Source organism: Nothobranchius furzeri, chromosome 5, assembly GCF_043380555.1.
Source record: "Nothobranchius furzeri strain GRZ-AD chromosome 5, NfurGRZ-RIMD1, whole genome shotgun sequence".
Lineage (NCBI taxonomy): Eukaryota > Metazoa > Chordata > Actinopteri > Cyprinodontiformes > Nothobranchiidae > Nothobranchius > Nothobranchius furzeri.
The window spans coordinates 79,851,861-79,872,620 of NC_091745.1; the positions used below are offsets into that span (position 1 = coordinate 79,851,861).

The 20,760-nt window shown below is 45.6% G+C and overlaps 1 protein-coding gene and 1 long non-coding RNA gene across 2 annotated transcripts; one reads left to right on the forward strand and one right to left on the reverse strand.

Annotated features, from left to right (window-relative positions):
- Positions 1–466: 466 nt before the first annotated feature.
- Positions 467–10,735, forward strand: LOC139069895 (uncharacterized). Its single transcript, XR_011520569.1, has 2 exons — positions 467–4,680; positions 9,840–10,735. It is a non-coding gene; the product is annotated as an uncharacterized lncRNA (long non-coding RNA).
- Positions 10,736–15,308: 4,573 nt separating this feature from the next.
- On the reverse strand, positions 15,309–15,947 carry LOC139070199 (tetra-peptide repeat homeobox protein 1-like). The gene has a single exon (XM_070551947.1). It carries the CDS (start codon positions 15,945–15,947, stop codon positions 15,309–15,311), a length of 639 nt encoding a protein of 212 aa, XP_070408048.1.
- Positions 15,948–20,760: the final 4,813 nt, after the last annotated feature.

Genomic DNA, 20,760 nt, shown 5'->3' on the forward strand with positions numbered 1-20,760 from the left:
TGTAACACACACATGTAACACACACACACATGTAACACACACACACATGTAACACACACACATGTAACACACACACACATGTAACACACACACACATGTAACACACACACACATGTAACACACACACATGTAACACACACACACATGTAACACATGCACACACACATGTAACACACACACACATGTAATACACACACATGTAACACACACACATGCAACACACACACATGTAACACACACACATGTAACACACACACATGTAACACACACACACATGTAACACACACACATGTAACACACACACACACACATGTAACACACACATGTAACACACACACGTGTAACACACACACACATGCAACACACACACACACATGTAACACACACACATGTAACACACCCACACACACATGTAACACACACACACATGTAACACACACACATGTAACACACACACACACACACACATGTAACACACACACACATGTAACACACACACATGTAACACACACACACATGTAACACACACACACACACATGTAACACACACACACATGTAACACACACACACATGTAACACACACATGTAACACACACACATGTAACACACACATGTAACACACACACATGTAACACACACACACATGTAACACACACACACATGTAACACACACACACATGTAACACACACACACACATGTAACACACACACACACACACATGTAACACACACACACACACATGTAACACACACAAGGAAAAGTGGTTGCTTTGCAACAAACATCAATGCGCTGAGGGATGGATCTAAAGGAAAGAAAACCTTTTCAGCACGTATCCGTAGCTCGAGTGTCTGTTCTGCCAGCTTACTAATCCCACTCTGGACAAATGCTTTCAGTTTAAAACAAGGACACAGCGGGACGAGATACAGCTTCTAAAGGAGAAGGGAGTGTTTTGGATGTTTAAAATATGGACACAAGCAAATTTAGTGGAAATCGTTTGGATTGTGGAGTGTGCCACAGGAAACATCCATCTGTCCTGCATGTGGAGAAGGAGGAAACCACAAGTATAATCCCCAAAGAAGCTGAGTCCTGTACATGAGCTGCAGCAGACGTGTGGTCACACTGGGGCTGGTGAGGAGGACACTGCTGTTTTCCCCGTTGTGGCTGTGCAGGTGAAAGGTCAGAAAAGTAATAAAGCTGTGTGTACTTCTGCTTTCCTGGGCCCTGGGGGTTCTGCTAGGTTCTGCACTGAGTCTGGCTGAAAGGCTGGGAGTAACAGGCAAAAGCTGCAATGTGTTGCTGAGAACCGGGACATACTAAAATCATTAAAAGCACTGCAATAACCGGTTTGGAGGTGTCTGGTCTGGACAGTGAGGACTTTATTGAGCTGCCATCGGTTCTGACACAAACCACACTGCCTGTGTCTGAAGTCAATGCACCGTGTCAGGATGATGCTGCTAAGTGGCCGTACCTGAGTAGCATTGGACTACCTGAAGTGGATGCAGATGTGGAGATGGTCATCGGCACGGATTCTCCCAATGTTCTGGAGCCATGGCCACAAACAGCCAGTGTGGAGGACCATATGCAGTGAGAACCAGAGCTGGCTGGGTCATAAATGGGCCTGTTCCTGTTGGAGATTCTGGAGGTGCTGGTGTCAAATCAGGATGTACTGTTGTAACGACTGACCACACATCTGTGGAGCGCTTGAAAGACACGTTAATGCTACAGTACAATCATGACTTTAATGAAAGAATAAACGATGAACAACCTGAGATAACGTCTACAACCAGATTAAAAAAACACAACAAATGCTCTCTGAGCTTGAAGTGTGGAGTTGTGCTCCTGAGAGAGACCGACTGGAGATCTACGAGGATGTCTTGTTCTACCTGGCCAAAAAGGAAAAGGAGCAAGCCAAGCAGCGGAGGACGAGGAACTGGGAGGCTCTGAAGAACATTCTAGACAACATGGCCAACGTCACATACCTGGTCTGAGGCGCAGCAGTATCTGCTGGACAACCCCGCGTTTGCAGAGGATGAAGAGCTGCAGAACATGGATAAAGATGCCCTGATCTGCTTTGAGGAGCACATCCGTGCTCTGGAGGAAGAGGAGGAACAAAAGACTTCTCAGAGAAAGACGACGACAGCGCAAGAACAGGGAGTCCTTCCATCCGCCCTCCCTCGGTTCTCTGTTTCAAGTCACACAAGTTCTGTTGAGTGTGTGTGTGTGTGTGTGTGTGTGTGTGTGTGTGTGTGTGTGTGTGTGTGTGTGTGTGTGTGTGTGTAATTCATGTCTAAACATAACGTACAGACTTGGTTGACGTTGTTGTGGTCATGCTGCGGGTCTCCACGGGTGTACTGCAGTCATAAGAGTTAAAAGCCGTAAATCTGTAAACTGTTATGTTGAATCCAAATTACATTTTCATTTATCTTTCAGTTCTTCGAGCTTTTAGAATTTTTACATATTTTATGACAGATTCAAGTTCATTTTATGCTTCAATCCTAATCTCTAATTCCTTCTGTGGTACGTTCACATTCAGGTTTGATCTCTAACAACACTGATTAACTTCTCGTGTTTCTTCTTCATTTTTATTTTGTTCTTTTAAAGAAATATTCAAACACATACAAATGTACATGATTAGATTACTACTGATTATTACATAACATTTATGATTTCCTTTCATTCTAATTTTTGCCGGTTATGAGCTACCGACTATTCAGCTCTTCCATTTTTCATAACAATTTTGCTCAAAGCTTGACTTCCCTTACGTGTATTTGAGGGTTTTGTTTATTTTGCTCTTTTTGCGACACTTTTGCAGTACACTAGTTTACTGCGTCTACTCCTTTAAGCTGGCCTCTTCTCACATAATCTGCACACACACACACACACACACACACACACACACACACACACACACACACACACACACACACACACACACACACACACACACACACACACACACACACAGGTACATATAGTCCTATTTGTTCTTTTCCATCTGACGCCGTCTAAGTGGGTCTACGGTCAAATGCCCTGTGTGTGTGTGTGTGTGTGTGTGTGTGTGTGTGTGTGTGTGTGTGTGTGTGTGTGTGTGTGTGTGTGTGTGTGTGTGTGTGTGTGTGTTGATATTTTGCTGCGTTTCGCCAGATGTCCTCGCTCCCTGGGATAACATCTCTGCTTCATTGCCTGGTTCTGCTGCTCTGGGTTCTGGTTCTTCCGGAGTTCTGAACGTCCTATGGTTTTCCTGGATCGCTGCTCTGGTTTCCTTTCCATCGTGGTTCCTGCCTGCGGATGTCGCTAAGTGGAATTATAATTTCCTGACTGGGAGATCTACTGACTAATCTTCTGTGTGGGGGGTTGCTTTTCCTCACTCCTGATGCTCCAGGGCCCGAGAGCTAACTCTGTCCTCCTCTGTTGAGTCCTCAGGGCCTCTAAGATTGTCCAACGCCTCGTCGTCTGTGCCGTGACCCCGTGACCTTGGATGGGGGGAGTTGTAGCGTCCAAAAGGGTCAAATTTTCACCGTCTGCATTGACCAACATAGTGTATCACTGTGGAAAAGGGCAGCTGTTAAGGGCAGACAATAGCATATTCATAACCCTACAATAGTGAGCTTTCATCTACAGCATAAACCCACTTCCTCTTTGGCCTTCTAAATCCAGAAGGTTCTGCTCAGCACCTGCTGACATTCCACGAAGACAAAACATTCAAATAGACTCTGTCCCGAGTCCTATAGGACGGACTGTCTGCACACACATAGCACGTACAGGTACATATATATACGAGAAGTGTACTTCTGTCCCTCACACACAGTCATAAAGCAGCTCTGTGATCTCGCTGTGGGCCTCCCACCCACGGGGATTCATTTAGGAGTTGTCAGGAATCACTTTACTCACAGTGAGCGTTGTTGGCATGCTCTCCTGTCTGCAGAGCAAATGCACTCGTCTACATGTCCTTCACATCCGTGGCCTCCAGCGAATGCAGGCTACACCCGCAGCATAAATCCCTGTAACTGTGGGATTTGAGTGTCTTTGTGTTATTTGCATACACGGTTTGGTTTGTGCTGTTTGTCTCTTGGCGTCTGTGTGTGCCGACGGCTGAAGGGAGCCGCTGTGCTGATGAAATGTTTGCTTTAGCGATAAGGAAGCACAGATGAGGCATCAATCAGCTCTCATCAAACACCTCCGACTGTGGAGACACGCAGTCACACTCCGGCACGGCTAACAAACACCAGAAAAGTGAATTCATGCTCTGGTTCGATGTGGGCTCGTTCCAGCCTCTCCCACATCAGCTGTCTCATGGTTTCTGACCCTCACAGCGTGTACGGACAGCTAATTTAAAATGCTTGTTGTCAGTAGTGACACCCAGTGAGTTGTGCCACTCCTCTCTCCACGTCGACGTGCCGGCTGGTCAGGGCCTTAAGTAGTGATTATGGTGTTGGGCTGTGGGAGCTCAGGGCCTTATTGTCATTAGTCTGGTTAATCAGAGACTTGCTCTGGGTTAAGCTCCGCAGCCTCCAGAGACGGGCTGACGAGCTCAAAGCCGTGCCCAGCCTGCAGTCCACGGGTCTGGGCTTCAGGGTCTCTCCTTAGCCTCTGCATCTTCCAGCCAGGAATCTATAACTCTTCCCTGGAGCAACGGAGGAGGCTCAGCCTGCTGGACAACACTGACACACGATACATGGTAATGAGACACACACACACACACACACACACACACACACTCTGTCTCCAGGAGCAGGAGACGTTCCTCAGCCGTGCTCCTTTCTCTCGCTCAGCTTCAGCGGACGAGTGAAACACAGGACACGGTGAAAACGTCGGTTAGTGCATCATCAGCATAACTACATAAATGTTTCTGGTCATGAAACATCCAAACTGAACGTCTGTTCAGAGGGAAAGAATTATTTTTGTACCGATTATTTTGGCTAATCTCACCAGAAAATAATCCAAACCATCCAGCCAGCAGCGACCTTGTGTTTCCGTATGTAAATGCTTTACCATCCCAGTTTATGGCACACGGTAACACCCAGCTCAGCGGTACGGGTGCGTAACGACCACGGGGACCGCTGGCTCCTCAAATAGAAACACAAACTCATAAAAAATTCCTACAGGGCCTACCGGGTCTCAGCAGGACCCCCTGGGAGGTGTGTGTGTGAGCCAGGCCTACCGATCTCCTTCATCCCAGTGTCTCCTGTGAGCTCATTAGCCCCAATCATAACCACTCCTCTGTACGCTCCCTCCGTCGATGCTTTCCATCAGAACCGGACTCAGTGTGTGTGTGTGTGTGTGAGTGTGTGTGTGTGTGTGTGTGTGTGTGTGTGTGTGGGAGAGAGGACGGAGAAGGTCGAAGGGACCCGTGAGACCTCTGATACGTCTCTGTGGGATTTTCAGAAATGTGGGGTGAAAGTAGGGAGGAGGAGGGGAGTAAGCGTGCTTTCAGGTGATGAAGTGGATGATCAGGATTAGTTTGAAACCAAAGTTTTGTTTTTTATTTGGGCGGTGTGACCCAGATGGGCGACCAGGCAGACAATAGGGAAGGAGGGAGAGGAGGGGGAGGCAGCAAGGGAGATAAAAGAAGATGGTTTTCATTTAAAAATGAGTGCATGCTGCAGACAGAGGAAGGACCCCATGGACCACAGAATGGGACGAGACAACAAAGAGCCCCATCATCAGTTTAGTGAATAGATCCGTCCGTCTGCCTTTTATCTGCCTCTGCTTTCTTTTTTCACCACCTCTCCCCCTCTTAATCAGCCTCTCATTGTGCCATTAGCTGATCCTGTAGTCTTAATCAGCGGCTTGGCAGACATCATCGCCATCCACTGCCCTTCGCACACAAACACTAAATAAACACATTTTAATGCGACACCAATCATGTCGTCTACTCGTCCAGCCCTCCTCCCCTCCCTCCTGCAGCCCCGCAACTCAAGCATTACACATGGGAAGACTCCGCGTGCCCGTCCATCAGTGTGTGTGTGTGTGTGTGTGTGTGTGTGTGTGTGTGTGTGTGTGTGTTGCCATCCCAAGGGAAGCAGAATGATTTTAACTCTGTAACCTGATTCACCTCGTATCCCAAATCTCTGCCGCATGAATACTGTACACACACACACACACACACACACACACACACACACACACACACACACACACACACACACACACACACACACACACACACACACACACACACACACACACACGTGCATATGCATGTCGGTCGAGTGTGTATTGATAATGGCCATTAGCATATTTATGATCATTGCCAGCCTCTCATTGTTTGCTCGCTCCATTAATCTTCATCTGCTGCCTGCCGACTGACAGCTCAATCTAACAGGCCATCGCTGGGCACCGGGCATAATGTTCGCAAGCATCACGGATGCAGAGTTGTACATGAAGCGTATCAACAATCGAGGGCATTGTTTGGCGCACCTGCAGGCGGACACACACACCCATGCAGGAGGAGTGATTGACATTCACCCCTGTGGGTGTAATCACAGGAGGTTATCCTCTCCAGCTGTGCGAGACTTCATTTTACCTCCGCTGTGATGTGTCACAGCCGCCAGCTGAGTGTTCCTCCCGGACCAGAGATGGGCGATGGCCTGCAGCGGATCGGTTCTGCATCTCTGTCTGCAGACCCCTGGTCCACACCAGAACGCCTCGCTCGCGTGATCAGAACTCCTTTTTTGTGCAGGTCAGGGCGACCAGCTCTGTGTTCGTGTGTTTCATGATGGGATGAGCACGCAGACGTTCATGTGTTTGTTCAAATAAGCCGGTGTGAGGGACTGGCTCACAGCTGACTCCTGGATGGTTCTGGAAGTGGGCCAAGTTCGACGGGAGGTCTGTTGCCTCCTCCTCTCTCCTCTCCCTCTCCTCCTTTGGCGTCACCCCTGCTGCTCCAGGAAGAGACTCCTGGGAGTCAGGAAATCTGCTGGTGCTCACGACTCCTGAGACATGAATTTAACATCAAAGTCTTTCCTCTCGTTTGTGAATTCACATCTCCGTCCGATCGACGAGCATGGTTCATGAATAATCAGATCAATATCTGACCCGCTGACAGCATCCAAAGGTCGCAGTGGAGCAATAATTAACGTACGTTTTTAATTACGTCATAATTAGTTTAATGAAGATCGTTAGTTTACGTCTAATAACGTCTGGCTTCACTTAAGTCAGCAGCCTTGAAGTAGAGACGTTAAATGGCCTGTGTTTGATTTAGCACCTTCTAGAGTCCTGGAACCCCCCAAGGCGCTTTACAACACAACCACACATTCACACCCTGGTGGTGATGAGCTCACTGTAGCCACAGCCGTCCTGGGCGCACTGGTCCCTCCCACCACCACCAGCAGATAAGGTGGGTTAGGTGTCTTGCCCAAGGACACAACAGCAGCTGAGGTGGGGGCTCGAACCTGCAACCTTCCGATTACAGAGCGAGCACTTAACCCCTGCGCTACCGTCGGCCCTAACTGAGGTTTGCGTGTGCATGTCCGGTTAACGTAACTCAAGCTGTCCCGGTTTTTGCTTTTTGTTTGCTTCTTTTGATTTTAAACGCATCGCAGCGAAGAACGCAGAGAAGACCTCACTCTTCAGTCACAGCGGGGCACCAAAGTATTCAGTCAGCCTCCACTCGTGTAAGTTCTCCCACCTAAAAAGAAAAAGTCATTTCCATCACAGTTAAACCTCAACTATGAGAGAGAAAATCCAGAAATTCACAATGTCTGATTTTTAAAGAATTTTTTAGCAAATGATGGTTGAAAATAGGTTTTTGGTTTCCTACAAACCAGCAGTGTTTGTGTCTCTCACAGACCTGTAACTTCTTCTGTCCTCCACGCATTACCTGTACCAGTGTCACCTGTTGGAACTGGTCATCAGAGTAATGTCACCTGTCCATAACCTCAAACAGCCACACTCCAAACTTCACCATGACCAAGACCAAAGAGCTGTCAAGGGACACCAGACACCAGAAACTAAGTTGTAGACCTGCACCAGGCTGGGAAGTCTGAATCTGCAGCAGGTAAGCACCCTGATGTGAGGAAATCACCCGTGGGAGCAACTTTTAGAGTCAGTAGAATGCGTCTAGAGAGCATTGGGATGATCCAGAAGAGGATTGGGAGAACGTCAAATGGTCAGATGAAACCAAAATAGAACTTTCTGGTAAAAACTCTACTCGTCATATTTGGAGGAGCTAGAATGCTGAGCTGCATCCAGATAACACCAAACATAGTACAAAGCATGGGGGTGGAATCATCATGCTTTGGGCTGTTTTTCTGCAAAGGGACCAGGACGACTGATACGTGTAGGAAAGCATGAATGAGGCCATGTATCATCAGATTTGGAGTGAAAACCTTCCATCAGTTAAGACGTGGCTGGATCTTTCAGCACGATGATGATCCCAAACACACCACCCGGGTAACGAAGGAGTGGCTTCAGAAGAAGCATTTCCAGGTCCTTGGGCAGTGAAGCCAGTCTCCAGATCTCAACCCCACAGAAAATCTTTGGAGGGAGCTGAAAATCCATGTTGCCTAGCGACAGCCCCAAAACATCCCAGCTCCAGAGGAGATCTGCAAGGAGGACTGGGCCAAAATACCAGCAATGGTGTGTGAAAACCTTTGTCAACCTCTGTCATTACCACCAAAGTACTGAGTTGGACTTTTATTGTTGACCAAATACTTATTTTCCACCATAATTTGCTGATAAATCCTTAGAAAATCAGAAAATGGGATTTTCTGGGTATTTTTTCTCGTTTTGCCTCTCATAGCTGAGGTACACCTACAGGCCTGTCTCGTCTTGTTAAGCCGGAGGACTTGCACGGTTGGAGGCTGACTGAACACTTTTTTGCCTCGCTGCATAAAACTGTCTCTGAAAAGTTGCTTTAGAACGTCTGAAATCTACTTTGGTCTTGTTTGAGTATCCTTTATCGTGTCAGTCTGATCACAACTGAACAGGTTATACTACCTCCTCCTCCCCGAGCCATAAAGCTGTTTTTATAGAGACTGTCTATAATATTTCACTAGCAGCGATCACAGACGTTTTATTGTGATCCACCACAGAGAGAGGACTTCTACGGAGCCGCAGTAAATCATTCCTCTCAGCTCTGATATCAGCTGCTGGAGCGGTTTCCTGGCGTGTGAGCGCCAGCGCTGCTGTGCTAACGTTTATGGTGGTGCACGGTGATAAACGAGAGCCGTTTATAGACGCAGTAAAGTATGAAATACATGATAATCTGCTAACATGTACAATGTAAAACTGCTCTTTAGGATGAGCTTTGAATACAAATGTGTGAAAGGATAAATTCAGCCGCTCGCAGGAAAAGTTCAGCTTCACTTCTGGCTGAAAACGTAAAAATGATCTTAATGAAATCCGTGTTAAGCTAGTCGATCTTTCACGTGAACAATTCTGCAGAAACACTTTTATAGATTCACCGACCGCCCCGATAACATCAACCTCTTTCTAAGATGATAAATATTTATTTACTGGAGTATAGTAAAACTCTACATTACACACATAAACTACAAATACGATCTGCAGAAACAGTTATTTTACTCATTTTCTGGCCCTGATAACAGTTATTCCTCATCAAGCAGCATCCAACGCCTGCTTTTATTGTAAATTCTGATTTCTTCCTAATAATTGTAGAAACTCAGGAACATGTTGTAAATCTTGCATGGATACGTTCACCTTCAGAACTCAGAGAAGCGAAAGGCTCATGCTTTAAATGGAAACATCCAGTAGGCCACCAGCGTTCAAATATTAACACTTATGACGTCAGGCCCACCGCAGAAACTCATCTTTATGTCCGTCGAAGGATGCAGAATTTAGTGAAACTCTCTCCATCTTTTCATTCATCTCCAGAGTACCATCATCTCACATCCAGCTGCAACGCGCCTGCAGGAGAGAGACGTCTGAAGTGTTGAAGAAACTCACAACAAAGAATCACGGATGTTTCTCCCTCTAGACTCTCTGGGTCATAACTTCTGAATTACTAATCGAATAAAAATAATTCAAACGGTTTCTAACAGTACATAAAACGAGCTTTCCAACGAGGTATCACATGATGTAATTCATGTTACTCCAAACATCGCTGTTAGAAGGAAACCAGCTCTGCAGCGTCACACGAAGCGAACCGCGACGGGAGAGCGAGAACCAAAGGGAGGAGATGGTCTGATCATCTTCATCAGCAGCTTTTATAAAGTTATGGAAACGTCACAAATAAAATCCACCTGGTTGGTCAGGTGTCCCAGAAGGCTGTTTCTGTAGATGGTGACATGAGGAGGGACAGATTAAAGTCACACTGGTTTTTATTTGAACACTCAACTGTTTACTAAATGATTCAGCTTCATTCCAGCATTATTTATACGTACAATAAATATTTATTTAGCTGAAAATTTAATTTTATCAGTGCAGAGTTTTATTAGTTGACTTTTTGTAATGAAATGTTTAGATTTAACCTTTTATCTGCTTATTGATCTTCATAATGCTGGTAGAAATGTAGCTACAGCTGTGAAGTAGCCCATGAGTGTTATTGTATGATACCTAGTATTTATTTTACTGTATCCCGTTCTCTGGACCAGAGCGTAGACCTGTGGTCACAGACAGGCTGCAGTCATTAAACTGGTTAACATGAGGCCAGGGGTCACACTGTTTTCTGAGTGTTTGCAACACAGTTCTGAGTGTAAATAGTTCTTTTGACATAGTTTGCTCGTCATTTTGAAGTTCCTGTTTAGTAATAAATGTAAAGAAAATTCAAATCTGTTTTTTTTCATTTAAGCTGCAGTTTTACAGACTTTAATAAACATAAACACAAATACAAACTAGACACTGAAAGCTGAGGTTGTTCTGAAAAAAGGAGCAGAGTTACAAACATTTTACACTTTTATTACAATTTTAAAGCCATAAAACAAAAAAAAACTTGTTATATTTATGGTCATAAGAGGGTTAACTGTGATAAGTTTTCCGCCTCCCACAAAGAGATGGTAAAAGTGAATGTGAGCATAATTATATACGTTTTATTACTTTATTATGTATTTTTTAATATTGACTATTACTCCAAAGGGTTCAGATGAAGGCAGCTGGACTTCTTTGGTTTCTTTAAAACATTTCACTTCTCCTCTGAGGAGCTTTGTCAGTTCTAACTGGAAAATGGGAGAGTCAAGCTTATAAGCCAGGGGTCTGCAACCTGTTCCCATCAAAGAGCCATTATTACCCGTTTCCCACAGTAAAGAAAACACTGGGAGCCACAGCAGCCGTGGCGTTGTGGGCGGGGCCTACCCTCAGACAGCAGAGAGCTGCTCACAACAGGTGATAGCAGCCGGTACTGGTCGCTCATGTACGTCAAAGTTATCTTTCATAAGACGATAATCAATAAAACGATTTATATAAAGTGGATCCAGAAGTTGTAGCCCGTCTCTGCCGACAATATTTAGATATTTTTCACCCTGTTGGTGGTTTTACTGAGCAGGTGCCACTTTTGTCATACGTTTCTTTTTAAAACATGTTTAGACTGTTCAGAATACAAATCCAGGCTCTGTCACGTTTGATTGTTGTAATTAAACTTTGTAGGTGGGGAAGGTCAGAAAAGGATCCGATCATTTTGTTTTTCCCTCGTTTACAGTGACGGAGATACCGGCGCAGTGCGCCTGCCTCTGGTGTTAATCAAGTTTAATTTTATCTCTTTGCAACAATTTTCACAAGAAAACAGAACAGTTAAAAGCAGGGCTTGTGTTGATCGGACAGTTCCCGTATTTGACCGTTTATTTTGACAGAGAAAGAATAGAAAGAATTACCCCGACGCATGCAGACGAACTGACACTTTATTCTACGCACATCGCAGATGTAGCTAAATCACTCAAGAAAAGATTCCCATCTGAACATCTGAGCTGGACTCTGATCAGCGCAGCTCGCTGTCAGCGTGTACTACATAAGGTCCACAGCGAGCTGAAGATGTGGAGAGGGGCTCGGAGCGAGTTGCAGAACCAGAGCGCATGCGGGAAGATTCCTCTGACTGAAGCGAGTGTTTTCCAAACCCGGTCTCTCAGAGAGACTTGTCACTTAGAAAATGTTCCTGATGATGAAACTTTGGCTGAATAGCGCTTGTTCCTGTCTCCAATGTGGCGACACATCCAGGAGCCGTCTGAGGAGAGTCCCAGAATCTCACATCGTCTTCAGCTCAGAAAGCGCCGATATGATTACGCACAAGCGTGACGCGTCAACCCGGTCTCACAGTAAGACCGGGTTGGACCTGTTCAGGTTTACGCAGACAATCTTTACATTTAGAATTGGCTTACAGATGTAAAATGAATGCAGTAAAATATAAAGTATTTTATTTAAATATCCATTCATTATTTTACAAGCACAGAGAGCCGCATCAGATGGATGGAAGAGCCGCATGCGGCTCCAGAGCCGCGGTCGCCAACCCCCGTTATATGCTGTAGCTGCATGTTGTTATTTAAATAGCAGATACTACTCTGAGTACCCCGCCTCTCCATCTCCTGATGAGTCGTTAGCCTCTATTGATGGTGAGTCATCGTGTTGATTAGATGCAGGAAGGTGTGACCTAGACTAAGGCCCTGTCCACACGTAGCCGGGATCTGCCAAAATGTAGATATTTTACTACGTTTTGGCCTGTCATCCACACGAAAACGGAGTTTTTTCACACGAAAACGGATCTTTTTAAAAACTCCGGCCAAAGTGAAGATCTGCGTTTTCTCCGTTTTGGGTGTCTGCGTGTGGACGGACAAAACCGGAGTTTTAAGGTCCGCAACGTCACTTTCAACGACAAAAAATGCTGACATCCCGTGTGCGACCTGTGTTTACACTAGCCGACAGCATGGATGCCCTCAGAGCTGCGCTCTGTCACTACCCGATCCATCAATGGTCCAAGAGCTTTCTGCTTGTTTGTTTTTGCAAGCGGAATTACTGCTCCTTGTGGAAGACCACAGACGAAGGACGAGGTTAAGAACGGGGGAAGTACTGCCGCCTACAGGTCTGGCATGTCCTTAACAACGTATTTATCCGGGTACGGGTGGACAGAGTTGTTTTTAAACGAGGATGGACCAGGTTCTGTCTGAGGGTGCTGATGGGTTTAAAGTTTACCGGGATGTTGTGTTTGGAGAAGATTCTTCTAAGTTTCTCTGAGACTCCTGCCACGTATGTGATGATGGTGCCCTTGTGTAAAGGGTGTTGTTAGGTTGGTAGCAGAGCTCTCATGTTTAGTGTTAAGTTCAGTGAGATCATGGAATGGGATCAAGAATTTTCTACTGACAGGAAAAATATCTCAAGGTCAAGGTCACATTTATTTGTAAAGCACACTTATGATTGCTTCTGCAACCCAAAGCGCTGTACAACACAGAAGATAAAATCACAAACAAGTATAACTAAAACCCATAAAAATCAGCAAGTTAGGATGAAAACAACATTACATCATACAATTATAAAAATAAAAATGAGAAAGAATGACAATAACAAAATAAAATCATCCTACATAAAAGCCAGGTTGAATAAATGAGTTTTAAGCAGTATCTCAGCTAACATAGCTGTAGATCACACTGGATAAGTCTCTGTGGTTACATTTATGTTACTACCTCTTACTAGAGCTGTCTTTAGTAGGCGCAAATATCCCTGGTTGTACACCTGTGCAATAGCAATAAACTATCTTGAATCTTGATTCCTGTTAATTGTACTTCCTGAATGAGTGACCTTTTCAGGCTAAAATAACAAAATAAATAGACAGAAGGACGACTTCTTTCTTCTTTTATAATGCGTTGCATCACCACCTGGTAGCAGAACAGGACTTTTTTTTTTACTTTGAGCACCCGCCCCGTCAAAGGTCTCTGCACGGCCCTGTGTGTGTATGAGTGTGTGTGTGTATGAGTGTGTGTGCGTGATAAAAAACCATGTTCCCTCGCAGCCCTGGCTGCTCCACCCACCTTGACCTATTTATACAATAATCACCCACACCTGACCAATAAACAATAAACTAATTAGCAAAAATAATAAATAAAAAGCAAAATGCAAAACATAGTAAAAAGTTCAATAAAAAGTCTGTATTAGGTGTGGCGTTACCCGAAGAGGGCAAGGCAGGAGACAGAGTCGGAGAGGAGGGGTGGGTCCAAACCAGATCGGGACGAGCAGGTACAGGGACCCGGCTGGAGACGAGGTAGGAGACAGGCGAGGGTCGTGGTGGCAGGCAGAGTTCAAGGCAGGGGTCAGGCGTGAAAACGAGGTCCGGAGGCTGTGATCAGGCAAGGTGAAAGGCTGGATGATTTACTGGCAGAGAGCGTTCAATAATCTGGCAGGGGGCTGGTGGCTGGCTGGTGAGTATATAGCAGGGGGAGCAGGGGTGTGTAATGAGCTGATGACAGGGACAGGTGAGATGAATGACGTGGCTGAGGGCTTGATGAGGTGGCAGCAGAGGCAGAGGAGGGTGAAAGACTGGGAGTCATGACAGAACCCCCCCTCAAGGGCGGATTCCTGACGCCCACAGGAAACCAGAGCAGGACGGGAGGAGGGGTACCAGGAACCACTTAACGCTAAACCCATCGTTTCTTTGGAGGAGCAAAACACCGCTAAAAGTTCAAGTCTTTAGAGGCTGAAGTAGTAAAAACATAAACGCAGTCCTACAAACAGTCTAAAACATCCGGTGCCACACCAGGGGCGGGACGGTGTCCAGTACAAGGAGCCACCTCTTGGCTCCAGCTGACCCGTGTTGACCCACGTAGCTGGGACCCAGTCTGCCCCACCTTGTCCTTTGGCTGTCTCAGGCACAAAATCGACCTCCTGCAGCAACCTGTCTGTGCTGCCGCCATGGCTCCAGCGTCGTCCTCTCGCCTGCTGGCTGCTGCGCACACCGCCAGTCTCTCCGCAGCCCCCTGGCACAGCTCCTTGGACACGCTGCGCCCTCCTCGGCCCAAGGCCCTAACAAGACGCAGAGGCACCAGCACCAACATTGCACCACTCACATGGGGGAGGAGAGGGCAACTCACAATCCTCCACACTGGGTCGCTTGTCCACATCCCGGGACGGTGCTCCAGGTGCCGTTCTGCATTCCAGAGTGGTCGGGCGTTTGTGTCCTTGCCAGAGACGTCACCGTCCAGGATGCGTCTCTTACTCTCAGACCTCATGCGTGTCTCTGGTGTCTGCTGCTCTGCTGCACTCTTTCCTCGGTTCCTTTTATTCCTCATTTGGAGTCCATTGCACCTGTGGGCGTTCCACACCTGCTCCCACTTGTTCCAGTTAGTGTCTCTGGGAGGTACCACAAAGGGAAAAACCATTCCAAACGCAAAATAAGCATGTCAACAAAAAACACAAATCATGCCACTTAAACTAAATCCAAACTTTTCCGCTTTGTGACACGTCCACCGGGATCACCACCGGAACGGGATGACGGGCGTCCTCTGGGACCACCACTTGAACTGGACGCGGAGCGTCCTCTGGGACCACCACTTGAACTGGACGCGGAGCGTCCTCTGGGACCACCACCGGAACTGGATGTGGAGTGTCGTCTGGGACCACCGCGGCAACAGAATGCGGAGCGTCCTTCGGGATCACCACCAGAACAGGATGTGGTGCGGCCCCTGGGACCACCGCTGGACATGGATGTGGTGCGGTCCCTGGGACCACCGCTGGACATGGATGTGGTGCGGTCCCTGGGACCCCCGCTGGACATGGATGTGGTGCGGTCCCTGGGACCACCGCTGGACATGGATGTGGTGCGGCCCCTGGGACCACCGCTGGACATGGATGTGGTGCGGTCCCTGGGACCACCGCTGGACATGGATGCGGTGCGACCCCGGGAACTACCACTGGACCTGGACAGACGGAGCCTCTTGGAAAGGCAAAAGTAGGAACCCCGCTGAGCGTGGATGCGGTGAGACTTCTGGGACCACCGCTGGACCTGGACTGAAGGGAGGGACTTGAGGCTTGAGCGGCGTGACTGCTAAACCTTGGATCTGTGAAGGCCATGAATTATCGGAATCGGGAAACCATTTCTGTGTGGAGGCGTTTCAAAAAGTTCCTTACACCTGCGTGTTTCCAGAAACACAGACAGGTCTTAAACGAACCCCGACATGCACGCATGATTAGGGTACGTAGAGACGCTAGATTGTCCCTGGATGTGCGTCACCGAATAACTCTCCCCCCTCCCTCTTAGAGCACACACACCCAGAAATAAAGGGGCTGCATGATGGAGAAGATCATTTGCTGGTTCAAATCCTGACAGGTACCTTCCTTTATGACATCAGCATCTTCTGCTTCATGTAGACGCGGCTTTGATTTGGGTGCTTCGGCCCACAGGAGGTAACCGGGCTCAACAAAAAGCTCATATTAGCTCATAAAGCTCCCAAAACCGGTTTTCACTGATCCCAATCTCAAAGTCTCTCATGAACAAAGCTCCCAGAGAGCCTTAAGAAGAAGAAAATATCATTTCTATAGCGCCTCTCAAGATAAAAATCACGAGGCGCTTCACAAAAACAAAAACAAAAAAATATACAAAATGTAAAAATATAAAAAATGTAAAAATATAAAAAATATAAAAATTGTAAAAATATAAAAAAGCATTTCGAAAATGTTTAAAAATATATTTAAAATGAGCAAGAATAAGCAATTGTGATTTAAAAGAAAAAATGTTAAGAAAGAGAGAGAGTTAAGAGGGCATGGCGCCGCTGGACCTTCTCAGGATGGGACAGCAACACCTAGCGCTCTTAACACTAACAAACAAACAAACAAACAAATTAACTAACTACCTAACTAACTAAGAAGAAGAAGAAGAAGAAAATATCATTTCTGTAGCGCCTCTCAAGATAAAAATCACGAGGCGCTTCACAAAAACAAAAAATATAAAAAATGTAAAAATATAAAAAATGTAAAAATATAAAAAAGCATTTCGAAAATGTTTAAAAATATATTTAAAATGAGCAAAAATAGGCAATTGGGGTTTAAAAGAAAAAATGTTAAGAAAGAGAGAGAGTTAATAGGAAAGAGGGAAATCACTAACTAACTAACTAACTAACCAACAAACAAACCAACTAACTAACAGCTAACTAAGGCAACTAGACTTCTTTGGTTTCTTGAAAACGTTTTGCTTCTCATCGGAGGAGCTTTGTCAACTGGAAAATGGGTCAAGCTTCTAATCTAATCCAAAATGACGAAGCTCCTCGGATAAGCTCCTCCTACTCACGCCATGCAGACATCTTTGTCTTCATAACGCTTCAACCACACCTGACGTTGTACACTAACATGTTATGATCAGGTCCAGTTAAGCATCGACAGTTTAGAAGTTTTCCGACCAAGGGACACGGACCGATGCAAACACACAGTTCACATCACTTCTCACGTCGCAAGCGTACTTATTTAGCTTTGACAGGCTCAATGAAACTTACTTAAAAACATCAGTGACAGCACGATAAATGAAAAGAACATCAGAAAAACAAACTGTAACGTGGAAAAAAATCCACTTTCAGTCAGCCGATCAGTGAGCACTTCCTTTTCGTCGGTCAGACCTCTCACAACTTCTTGAATTTCTTCTAACGAGTCTGAACAACTTTTCTTTTCATGTTCTAACTCCTTCGTAAGGTCTTCTGCCTGTTTTTTCATGCTAGCTAGATCAGTTTCATACTTTGTCTGTTGTTCCTGGTATAAAACGTTTTTCTCTTCCAACTCTTTCTGAAAACTAATTGTCATCTCTTCGATAGACGTCTTCATCAGAGAGATTTCCTGGTTCAGCTGTGTTCTTATTTCCTCCTTCTCAGCGGTCAGACACCTAATAACGATCTGTTTTTCATATAACTTGTCTGCATGAGCTTTCCTTTCATTTTCTAACTCCTTCTCTAACCACAGTTCCCGTTTCTTGCTAGCTTCATGTTTCTCTTTTAGTTCAAGGTATGAACCATTTTTCTCCTCAAGCGCGTTCTGAAAACTCCTTTTCAGTTCTTCAAATGAGGTTTTCAAGACAGACGAATCCTGCTGCATCAGCTGTTCGCTGAGCTCTTGATTCTGGGCAGTCAGATTTCTAATCATTTGTAGTTTTTCTTCTACTGAGTCTGAATGAGCTTTTCTTTCTTCTTCAAGCTTCTGCTCTAAATGTTCAGCCCTTTGATTAGCGGCGAGGACACTCATTTCATATTGTCTTATCTGTTCCTGATGTGAAACCTTGAGAGAGTCGTAATCCACTGTCAAACGGTTGAGTTTTTTATGAAGAGTAGCCTTCGTGTCTTCATGAGAGTCTTTCTCTGTAAGAAACGCTTGTTTAAAATGTTCCGCCTGCTGTTTTGCAGCGAGAACGTTGGATTTTTCTGCAGCTAACAGTTCCTTATGCAAAACCAGATGAGAGTCACTTTCTGCGATCATGCTTTGCATTATTTCATGACTTCTCCTTGTTTCTTCGTGAGTTTTTATCCGTTCATCAAGTTCCAGTTCATCCTCAGAAGAGAGATGTGAATATTTTACACTCGTTTCTTCATCTGGACCTTCAGACGTTTCTTGTAAATCGCCGTTAGTTTGTAGATTTTGTGAAGATCTTAACTTGCGTCGAGTGTTTCTGAGTTCTTCCTTCAGCTTTTCGAACTCTTTCTTCTCGTGATGTCTCAGAGACCTTTCCCTGTGTAGCAGTTCGTTGAGTCTAACAATCTCTTGGCACATATTGTGGCTTTCCATTGTGCTGTTTTAGTGATCACAACGGGTGATGTGAGATAGAGAATCTCAGTGTAATCAGATGAGTTAAATTTACTAAATTAGTAAAAATAACACGACGGATATCTGCTGAATTGAACAGAACAAAGTAAGCGAGCTCTGTGTGAGATGCTTCACCTCTGAGGGAGTCCTGCAGAATGATGATGTCAGTCCACAGACTCACTATAAAGCCTGACACCGCGCATGACGTCATAAAGCAATGATAATAATAAAGGCTGCCAACTGACGCACTGCGTCTGTCTCACGCACTGTGCGTGTCTCACGCACTGTGCGTGAGACACGCACAGTGCGTGAGACACGCTCAGTGCGTGAGACAGACGCATTTGACCCTCTTCACACGCTCTCGCGCCACACCAACACGCATCACGCACAGTAGGGCTTCCGAAAAAAACCCATGATATTGTTTATAGCACTAGCTACTGAACAACACGCACACAAACAACACTTAAGTAAAACTTTAACTGGTTTATTTCACACACAACATCCCGTCTGGGGTTTCCCGCTCCGGTTGTGAGAGGGGCGGAGCGCTGAGCTCCACCTGCTGTTGATGGGACGGGCATGCCCGGTTCTGCGCGCGCAGCCAGCCGGTGGGTGGGTGTTGACGGAGCTTCAGGCCCGATTGTTTGTTTTGTTTTCACTCATCAGCCACAGATCCTCGCTCACAGCGAGCTGGGCTTCCTGCCGCGGTGACTCACTCTCATGTTCCCTCTCCTACATTAGTTTGTGACGCGGTGAATTAAAACATGAGGAGTCCCAGTGTTTTAATTCACCACTTCACACACAACACAGGGAGCTGAGTCCTGAGCATTTAGCGAGAACCACAACTAAGTGCAGTGGAGTGAAACGGCACAACGTTCTTATTCCTAATAGTGATGGGAATTCCGGCTCTTTTTAGAGAGCCGGCTCTTTCGGCTCCCAAGTGGCTCCTCAGATTTTCTGTTGCGTAGTGCACATGTATAACCAAAATAATGCAAAACTACATGTAAAGTGATTTACTGATGTAAAAAATGCAATATATTAAATATTTATCATTTCTATGGATTTAATAACTGATCACTTTAAGAAATCTCCACTTTCCGACTGCTGGCGCTCATTTTCTCACCGTCTTCGTCGCACTCTCCTCTCTCTCTCTCGCCTTTTTCCTCCTCCTCATTCCTTCTCGTCTCCCTCCTCCCGCATGTGCTCTGCTGTGTGTCTGAGTCTGATCCTTCCTCCTCCCCGCCCCTACTGCTCTGTGTGTGGACAGTCTGGACACACAGTTACACATGTTGACCAATCGCCTGTAGCTTTCACCAAAGCAAGAGGGGAGGGGGGAGGGGAGGGACAGCTCCCAATGACGAGCCGGCTCCCGTCGTTCACTTCAAAGAGCCGGCTTTTAGAGCCGGTTCGTTTGCGACCGACTCATCACTACCATACATGTCTAACTCTAATTTATAAGTTAACATGATGTAGAAGTGTGTGTGTGTGTGTTCAGCAAGACAAAATGATTTTTCCACTTTGTAAACAAGATTTGTTGTTTCGACTCACAATATAATATTCAAACAAAGCCTAGTTATTATTTATGATATTTGTACAAGTTGACATAAGGAGTTGATAGAAAGTGTTCATTTAAGTTGACATGACTCAAGTTTTTAAGGCAGCTATTGAACTTTTGTTTAAAAGTTATTCTGGCCTACTATTTATTACAGTGTAATGGCTTGGTGTTATAGGCAGGGGTGAGTCGATAAGTGATCTCCGTTCTGTCCAAGAGAGAAGGGGAGGACGGTGTTAGGGTTGGATGGTGCGGACGCTGGAGGAGACCAATATAAAACAGTTACAGTAGAAAATCATCTTCTCGTGTTTAAAGTTGGAGAAGTCTAAACTCAGGCCTGCAATTTTTTCTATCAAATGCAAACTGATGAACAAAAACAGATTTTCACCAGCTTTCATGCGCCTGGCAGCCAGGTCTGATGTTGAAGTTGCGATTATTATTTTGGGGACTAAAAAAACCTCTGAAGTGCAGTTTTTGCACTTTAGTGAAATCTGTCGTCTATCGTTAGTTGTAATTTATTAGGGATTTATTATCACCCCCTATGGTCAAAAATGGTAT